The sequence below is a fragment of the Eriocheir sinensis genome, unplaced genomic scaffold (assembly GCF_024679095.1).
Source record: "Eriocheir sinensis breed Jianghai 21 unplaced genomic scaffold, ASM2467909v1 Scaffold692, whole genome shotgun sequence".
Taxonomy (NCBI): Eukaryota; Metazoa; Arthropoda; class Malacostraca; order Decapoda; family Varunidae; genus Eriocheir; species Eriocheir sinensis.
In genome coordinates, this window is record NW_026112045.1 from 54,393 (window position 1) to 64,027 (window position 9,635).

At 47.4% G+C, this 9,635-nt stretch overlaps 1 protein-coding gene across 3 annotated transcripts; it reads left to right on the top strand.

Moving 5' to 3' along the window:
- Positions 1-7,059: 7,059 nt before the first annotated feature.
- Positions 7,060-8,633, top strand: LOC126993866 (uncharacterized). Of its 3 annotated transcripts, none has more exons than XM_050853002.1 (2): positions 7,060-7,934; positions 8,043-8,633. In XM_050853002.1, exons 1-2 carry the CDS (start codon positions 7,257-7,259, stop codon positions 8,424-8,426), a joined length of 1,062 nt encoding a protein of 353 aa, XP_050708959.1. In that variant the 5' UTR covers positions 7,060-7,256; the 3' UTR covers positions 8,427-8,633. The 3 variants fall into 3 exon arrangements, with proteins under 3 accessions (XP_050708959.1, XP_050708960.1, XP_050708961.1); XM_050853003.1 differs by having other exon boundaries at positions 7,061-7,823; positions 7,935-8,631; XM_050853004.1 differs by having other exon boundaries at positions 7,061-7,823; positions 8,043-8,631.
- Positions 8,634-9,635: the final 1,002 nt, after the last annotated feature.

The window sequence follows — 9,635 nt, forward strand, 5'->3', positions numbered from 1 at the left end:
AAAACTCGGTTGTCTGTATGGGGCCCCACAGAAGTTTTTCTTTTTTTGGGGGGGGCTCACTACTTCTTGCTACTGCCCTGGTTATTACTGGCATACATTGTGACGAAAACGTCCTAGTACAGAGCGAAAAAACATACTGGGGTTTCTATACTAGGACCTTATATCAAGTTAAGATATACAGATAAAATAGGAAATAAGATAATAGTAAACGATGCAATATAAAACCTAGATCTTGAAAATATAAGACATAAGGTTTTCCGTAAACAAGAATAAAATGATATAATACTAATAAAATAGCAATGTGCGTACACGTTGTCGTAAGATAATATAATAGCCATATACAAGAATGTTGTCATAAAACGTATAATAACATAAAAAAATATCATATACATGAGTGTAGTCACGACTTGGAGAAAGTCTGTCCGTTAAAAAATAAAATAAATATATTTGGCGTCTTTCACGTGATCAGGTAGGCTGTTTAGGTCCAGCTACCAGTAGATACCTGTCTCCTATACAAGTTCTAGTTTTGGGAACAAGTAGTTGGTGTTGATGTCTTGTGTTGACATCGTGAGTCTCACTCACCTTAGGGAGCGAGAACAACCAACCCGGCAATCTTTTACTCATTACATTATTCACAGTGATTCCCGACTCGTACTTGTACATATCACATATCTTCAGCCACCTTAGCTCCCCTATATATGGTGTTGCATGGTCAAATTTATTGCCACCAAGCGCAACTTTGGCTGCAAAATTTAGTTTTTTTTGCACCTGCTGGATATGGCATCCTCCACTATTTCCCCATATCTTTAATCCGTACTTTATGATGCTCAACACGAAGGATTGAATTAAAATGATTATGATAAGGAAGGCGCGGGATGGTTAATTTGTAATGACGACATGGATTTAAAAATACACGACAAAATGATATGGTAGAAAATCTAATGAAAAGAGCTCAGGGGATAAGTTAGGAGGTTTAACCATCAGAAAAACGTTAATTAAATGAAGATGAGGGAAAGGAGGGACTAAAAATAGGAAGAACAGTTAGGAGAAAAAAGTTAATGAACGAATTGTCTCGTTGTGGAAAAACTGGTTAAATAAATAAAAAGGAAAAAAAACAAAGAGCAGGGGAAAAAAGTAATGCGATGAGGAAACATTTGATGAAGTATCCGAAGGAGGAGAAGCGAAGCTGTTCAGGATGAGCACAGTCAGGTAGGAAAAAGAAGGAAAAATACATAGTAGAGAAATTATGAAAAAAAGATAAAATATAAAAAAAATGAGGACAAAAAATAAATGGGTTGAGATAATGTTAGATAAGTTGATTGACAGAAGAAAAGTGAAGTTGTTGAAACAGTAAAGTGAAGAAAATGGATGAAAATAGAAAGTTAAACGATGAAGAAAAAGTTGAAAAAAAGTTAAAAATAAAAAAAAGTAAATGGATTGATGAAAGTTTAGAAAAGAGAAGTTGTTTAAAGGAAGGAGTAAAGTGAAATAATAAAGAAAAAAAAACAAGATGGAAAAGAGAAGGAAAAGAAGACAAAAAGAAGAAAAAAGAATTAGCTGAAGTAGTTTGTGGGTCATCTCGGGTCGGCAAAGGCTGATTCACACCATACGTAAAATGACCGGTCCGTACCGCACCGTTCCGGACGACAAAATATTCTTCAATGGGAAACCCAGTGTTGTGTTCACACTGCTACGGACCTGCACGTCTCCGGCGCGGACCGTCACCACCACTTGCCGGTCGGGATTGTCGGCGAGAATATTTTGCAGGTCCGCGCCGGTACGGCCCGGCCCGGAGCCTGTCAGTGTTGGATAGTGTGAACACACTTCCGTCACCATGCAGCAAAGCGGACAGGCGTGGCCTCGGGGAGCGTAGCACCGCATTCATTCATTCTCTCTCTCTCTCTCTCTCTCTCTCTCTCTCTCTCTCTCTCTCTCTCTCTCTCTCTCTCTCTCTCTCTCTCTCTCTCTCTCTCTCTCTCTCTCTCTCTCTCTCTCTCTCTCTCTCTCTCTCTCTCTCTCTCTCTCTCTCTCTCTCACACACCTTCTCCACGCTGGGCTTAGTGAACGTAAGGAGGAACGGCTTGCAATTTTCCTTCCTAAGTCTGTCAATGACGAGCGCGAGATATTCATTCACTTCCTCTGTTGTGTTCTTGCCGCTTTGGGAGTAGCTGAGACCCAACCTGCGAAGGGGAAGGTGAAGTATTGCATGGGAGGGCGAGGCTGTCAACGGGGAGCTCCGGGCTAAGGACACACGGGCACCTGCTAGAAAGGGGGAAGGTGAAGTATTACATGGGAGGGCGAGGCTGTCAACGGGGAGCTCCGGGCTAAGGACACACGGGCACCTGCTAGAAAAGGGGGAAGGTGAAGTATTGCATGGGAGGGCGAGGCTGTCATCAGGAGTTCAGGCTAAGGACACACGGGCACCTGATAGAAAGGGAAGGTGAAGTATTGCATGGGAGGGCGAGGCTGTCATCGAGGAGTTCCGGGCTAAGGACACACTGGCACCTGATATAAAGGGGGAAGGTGAAGTATTGCATGGGAGGGTGAGGCTGTCATCGGGGAGCTCGGACTAAGGACACACGGGCACCGGATAGAAAGGGGAAGGTGAAGTATTGCAAGGGAGGGCGAGGCTGTCATCAGGGAGTTCGGGCTAAGGACACACTGGCACCTGATAGAAAGGGGGAAGGTGAAGTATTGCAAGGGAGGGCGAGGCTGTCATCGGGGAGATCCGGTCTAAGGACACACTGGCACCTGATAGAAAGGGGAAGGTGAAGTATTGCATGGGAGGGCGAGGCTGTCATCGGGGAGTTCCGGGCTAAGGACACACGGGCACATGATAGAAAGGGGGAAGGTGAAGTATTGCATGGGAGGGCGAGGCTGTCATCGGGGAGCTCCGGGCTAAGGACACACGGGCACCTGATAGAAAGGGGGAAGGTGAAGTATTGCATGGGAGGGCGAGGCTGTCAACGGGGAGCTCCGGGCTAAGGACACACTGGCACCTGATAGAAAGGGGGAAGGTGAAGTATTGCATGGGAGGGCGAGGCTGTCATCGGGGAGCTCCGGGCTAAGGACACACTGGCACCTGATAGAAAGGGGGAAGGTGAAGTATTGCATGGGAGGGCGAGGCTGTCAACGGGGAGCTCCGGGCTAAGGACACACGGGCACTTGCTTAAGCAAGAACAATAACTTGTAACATATATATTTCTGTTGCAACTTGGGGGCAGACAATGAAAGCGACGGACAATGAGGAAAGAAACACTCGTCGTTGGCCGTCTGTTTACCTGTCTGTTTTTTTTCTTACCGAAATACCAAAAAATCTGATGAATATATTTACCAGTTCCACATGGGTGAACATCCCAAACATTTACACAGCTCCCTCCACACACACATATGACGGCCGTGCTGCGTGCGCCAAGTGCCGGAGGCGGTGACAGTGAAAACGTGTAAGAAAGTATTAAGGGTTATGATTATTTTCCAGTTATCACTCCTCCATTTTTTGCACTTCTTGAAAAAAAATACGTTAATTAGAAATAGAAAAAAAGAGTCTGGATAGAAACTGTAAAACTTAATCTGTTGTTTGCTCAGCACGCAAATGAAAATTGAGCTGCTTCTCCGTCACAGATTTAAGTAGAAAGTTAATTAGCACGTACCACGCACACAAACACACTCACACACAAAAACTTCCTTTCTGTGTGTGTGTGTGTGTGTGTGTATGTGCTTTCCTCATCACGTCTGATAATGAAGACGTTGAGGATTGTTTCGACACAGCCACTCAGCGCGGCCGGTCGGCTTAGAGAGAAAGGCGGCGACTCTCTCCTCACTCTTCATAAATAAAAGCGGATCAGCAAAGTAGCTTCTCCCGCGACGCCACCGATGAACAACTCTGTGGGGGGCCCTACCTGCCCGCCGCGCCCCGCCAAGCTCCCACCTCGCCCCCACCCCCGGTTTCAAATTAAGTATTTATGGAGAAACTACTCACTGCCCGTAACTCTTGGACGCTTCTTCACACACAGCCTTCTCCAAGGTATGCGATAAATACATTACTGCGAGAAATGTTTTCACCGTAACTCGTGTGGCTTTCCTTCATTCCTTGATTGCGGGGAAAGTTCAGGAAAGTATAGAATTATGTAACCATCACCGTCACAGCTCGCCGCCCTTTCCTCTCCCCGCTGAAAGCTTGAGAAATGTGTGGTCGCCTCATCCCAAACGCCAAATAAAATAACGCCAACTTTTTGAAGCCTTCCTTTAGTAGGCGCCAGACGTAAGGAATTCGACGGGAAGTGTCGACTGGATTCGGCGGTCAGTAAGGAATTCTAAGGATTATTTATATTTTTTCTTACCGGTGAAGAGGTATGGATTAAGTCGGGAGGTTGCAACTCCCGGGGATCTGCTTAATAAAATCAACCTTTCATTGAGGGAAGTCGACCTCGGTAGGTAGATAAGGTTAAAGCTGACAGTAAGGTTGTGGCTTAATGTCAGACTTCTCTGTGTGCCGCGGATTATAGGCGAGATAAGTGGAGGAATCACCCACGGCCGCCTCCTGCCTCCTTACTCGTCGAATGATCAAGGGGCAGGAACCTCTAAGGCGATGGCAGATGTATTGTTAGACTTAGAAAAGAGTCAGAGTTCAGTGCGAACCTTGTGTAACCTGTTAGTGAGAGGGGAAAGGGGTCTGAAGGAAGGAAGGAAGATTTGATAAAACTAAAGAGTGGAATTTGATTGGAATAAACTTACATGACTCAGCACTGGAAACTTCATTGGCTAACTATGATGAAGTTTTCGTAAGTGCTGGTGAGACCCCGTTAATTACTGCTTGGTGGAATTTCACGGTCGGGAGGTGAGGTTGGCTCGCCCTACAAGTAACGCTGAAATAATGAGTTTCTTTGAAGTCGGCCGCACACCGGAGCAGTTTGTTCACGAACTGCATAATAATATGTAAACTTTTCCCCAGTAAAAATGATGAGTTACCTTTTGTGTTGTAATATTAACTTAAACGCACATGGGTGGTTTTCATCCCCCCCCCCTAAGCATTCCTCTCTGTTTTCCCGGTATTTTATCTCTATAGACCTACTTGGTACTTTGGGAGACCACTAATAAATAAACACTTATAAGCATCTAACAGATAATTCTTTCCGTTGCAGGTGCCAAGATGGCGGCGAGCCCTTGCCGTGGTGCAGGGCGTGGCGTCCAAGGGGTACTGGCTGCTCCTGCTGCTTCTCTTGCTGCTGCTGCCGCCACCACAGGCCGCCGCCGCCGGGCCCCCCGCGGAGAGCCAAGGTGAGTCTCCGCCCGTCACGCCAGAGGAGGTGCCGGCCGTGGAAGTCTTGGGGCAGGAGGAGTATAGTTACAATACCAGCAGCGTCCAGGGCGACTCTCCGCTCCTGCCTGACGACGCCGACGATTTCCTTCCGCCCATCATATCAACGGAGGCGCCCTTGGAGAACCCGAGTCCGTCAGGTGAGGTGCGGCTGCCTGGCCCGCCCGCTGCCTGCTGTCTCGCCGCACGGCCTCCACTAACACCTGACTCGGGCGGCGCTGGGGATGCGGGTGGTGGTTGTATTAATGGTTGTTGTTGTTGTTGTTGTTGTTGTTGTTGTTTGTGGTGGTGGTGGTGGTGGAGGTGGTACTATATAGTGCTGGTAATGGTATTGTTGTTGGTACTAAAATTGGTAATGATATTCCTGGCGGGTGACAGGGCTGTTGATAAACTATAAAGGAATAGATAGAATATTCTTAATTCTTTTGAATGGCAACTATTCGCAAATAAATCTTGATAGGTAAGAAAAAATAACCGTGCTTAACTTTTATTTCATGCACAATGCGTGGATAACATGCCTTGGGTTCTTCATACACTAGTTATTTCCCAGTGTGTTGCGTAGGTACTCTTTCCTTCCATATCTGTTCCCTTTATCCCGTGTCCGTCCATTGCGATTTCTTAATTTTAGTTGCCTTTCTGCCTACTACACCCCTGGATTGTCACTAATGAGACCAGAATACATACAATACCTACTTGCTCTATTATTATTATTATTATTACTATTATCATCATCATCGTATATAGTATAAGTATTTCAAGTATGCCTATACCTCTCCATATTGTACTCAGTCTTTCATCGCTAAATACAAAGTTCTCATTTACTACTCAACGGCAGGTTTTATAGTTTTTCACCTTCTTTGAATTCCACATATAGTACTTTACACCCAATTACTTTTTTTGCTTTGCACATTTGCGTCAAATTATTACTATCAGTGGACATCAGATTGTTGGATCATTATTACAGTAAATATGAGATATATGGATAATTTTTAGAGGTGTTCATCATCAAGTAAAGTGCTTCGTGGAAAGTTGATATCATAGGAATAAGGTCTGGAAACACGTAGTTGGAACTTGGAGTATGGGCGTTGTGCTGAGTTTTTCCGTGGCTATGGTCTAAGAGTCTTGAGGAACTGTCAAAGGGAAATCAAGAATGAGCTCGGGAGGCAGCATGAGCCACGAATAGATGGCGTCGCTATAAACACTTGCCTGCGCCACGGTGGGCTCGAGCCGACTACCAGGCCCCCAAAGAAAGCCTATCGGCACCATAGGCCAAGATGTAAAAAAATATATAAATAAAGGTAGTAGCAATAGTAGTAGTAGTAGTAGTAGTAGCAGTAGTAGTAGTAGTAGTAGTAGTAGTAGTAGTAGTAGTTTTCTTGTACTGTTTTCCAATGTATTTAAAAAGGTGTAATGTACAATATGACCGTAACTGGTGAGTAAAGGAACGCGTGCCGTAAAAAGGGTTGCCCTTAACGTCTAAATTTGCATTCCCTGGAAAGGCGGACGTTGCGAGTAGACTTCATTAAAGTTTATAGATGGGTGACGGCCTTTCATGAGGGTCTGCTCGTAAAAGGGCATGCACTCTTAGCCAAGGGTCGTTAGATCAATATAGATTTGTTAAACATGCAGGCAGGAATTGGTTTGCTAATAGAATGGTAGTCGAATGGAAGAGGCTTGGCAGTCGTGCATGTGGTGAATTTCACTGTGATAGGCACACTATTATTAATTGGTAAGGTAAATTCATTAATAGGATAATAGTTTTATTGTAAAGGTTTTCATTGATAAGATAAGAAATACAGCTGGAGCTCCTCCCCTGAAGGTGTAATAAGAGCGACGGTCACTGAAGGGTGTCTCGCTCCCCGGGAGTGTGGCTCACGATGTGGCTCGCGCCTGCGCCGGGGGTCACTGGTGAGTGTGTTACCAGGCTGCTTAGTGAAGCATGACAATTTACACAACGACAGCACAGATGGCCGTGACGTCCAGGAAGGCATCAGTCTCTACGGACCAGTCATCACTGGTCATCATCTCGAAGGCTGCCCATGCATCATCAGCCTTTTCGGTGATGGCGGCCACCAATTCGGCGGATGGGCATGGATCATCAGCCTCTTCGGTGATGGCGGCCACCAATTCGGCGGATGCCCATGGATCATCAGCCTCATCAGACGAGTCATCACGGGTCGTCACTTCAAAGAGTGCCCATGGATCATCAGCCTCATCAGACGAGTCATCACGGGTCGTCACTTCAAAGAGTGCCCATGGATCATCAGCCTCATCGGTGATGGCGGTCACCAATTCGGCGGATGCCCATGGATCATCAGCCTCCACGGACCAGTCATCACGGGTCATTGCTTCAAAGGCTGCCCATGAATCATCAGCCTCGACCAAAGCAGCGGAAGTCACCAAGTCTGGAGCTGCCCATGAATCATCAGCCTCCACGGACCAGTCATCACGGGTCATTGCTTCAAAGGCTGCCCATGAATCATCAGCCTCGACCATAGCAGCGGAGGTCACCAAGTCTGGGGCTGCCCATGAATCATCAGCCTCCACGGACCAGTCATCACGGGTCATTGCTTCAAAGGCTGCCCATGAATCATCAGCCTCGACCATAGCAGCGGAGGTCACCAAGTCTGGGGGTGCCCATGAAACATCAGCCTCCACGGACCAGTCATCATGGGTTGTCACTTCAAAGGCTGCCCATGCATCAGCCTCGACCATAGCAGCGGAGGTCACCAAGTTTGGGGCTGCCCATGAAACATCAGCCTCCACGGACCAGTCATCATGGGTCGTCACTTCAAAGGCTGCCCATGCATCAGCCTCATCGGTCCTGGCCACTCCGTCAGTGGCCGCACGCGGTGCAGGGCTCACCGCCCGGACGGGCTCGCCACACCGCCTCCCGTTGCACCGGAGACTGGTGAAGACGGGCCCGTCATCACAGAAGAGAGAGAAGTGGAGGCCGCTGATGTTGTCCAGCAGCCAGGCCAGTGGGATGGAAGAGGTGAAGACTGGCTTCCTAAGCGAGGCGCATTGCACCCTGACGGCCGCGTTGCCGTCTTTCTTGCACAGCTTCGCCAAGGGCACACGCAGCTCACCCTCGGCGTGGCAGCCTTGAATCCCTGCGACGCAAGACCATCCTTCCACGGGGAGCTTGACGGAGGCGACCGTACGCCTCCTCTTCAGGCAGCAGGTGGAGTCCTTGCACGAGAGCTTGATGGAGTCCACCAGGGAGGAGCCTCGCTCCAGGGTTACCCACACGTTGAATTTCTGTCGAGATGCAGAGTTTCCCATCGTTGCTTCGATGTGATATAAAAAATATCCGTATATCGAGGAAATCGGTGTTAGGTAATAAAGGAGGTGCTATGTCCATGAAGACCGACTGGCCTCCAGCAAATTCTTTCTGCTGTAATCTTGCCTAGTCGGCTAAGTAGTGCAGTTCACGCGTCGGATGGCGGGTAACAGGGCTGCAGCAACACGCTTCTTCATGTTGTTTAATAATAATTAACAAAATAAAGGAAAATTCAAATTGTCTAGTGAGAGAGAGAGAGAGAGAGAGAGAGAGAGAGAGAGAGAGAGAGAGAGAGAGAGAGAGAGAGAGAGAGAGAGAGAGAGAGAGAGAGAGAGAGAGAGAGAGAGAGAGAGAGAGAGAGAGAGAGAGAGAGAGAGAGAGAGAGAGAGAGAGAGAGAGAGAGAGAGAGAGAGAGTAACAAAGAGGAAGAAGGGAACCACAGTAACACAAAAGTATGGAGACCGCAGTGCAAGTGGGAATAGGGATTATCGGTAGGTGGCAAAACGACCATCTCAGGGCGCCTCCAAGCACACACACACACACACACACACACACACACACACACACACACACAGCCACATCTATGTGGTGGAGACTAGTCGTGATGAGGACAGTAGGTGTTTGGTGGTGGTGTTGGTGGTGGTGGTGGTATACATAGGGAAAGGTCGTAAATTGCTGAACAGGTTTCCCCAGCCGCAAGAGTGGCCTGCCAATGGGAAGATGTTGAAATTTGTGCAGAAGTGTCCTGCGGCTAAAACAAAAGCTGTGGAATGTGTTTGGACAAAGTTAACGAAGGAGATAAGCGTGCGAGATACAATATTGTGACGTGCGTGTGTGTGTGTGTGTGTGTGTGTGAGAGAGAGAGAGAGAGAGAGAGAGAGAGAGAGAGAGAGAGAGAGAGAGAGAGAGAGAGAGAGAGAGAGAGAGAGAGAGAGAGAGAGAGAGAGAGAGAGAGAGAGAGAGAGAGAGAGAGAGAGAGAGAGAGAGAGAGAGAGAGAGAGAGAGAGAGAGAGAGAGAGAGAGAGAGAGAGAGAG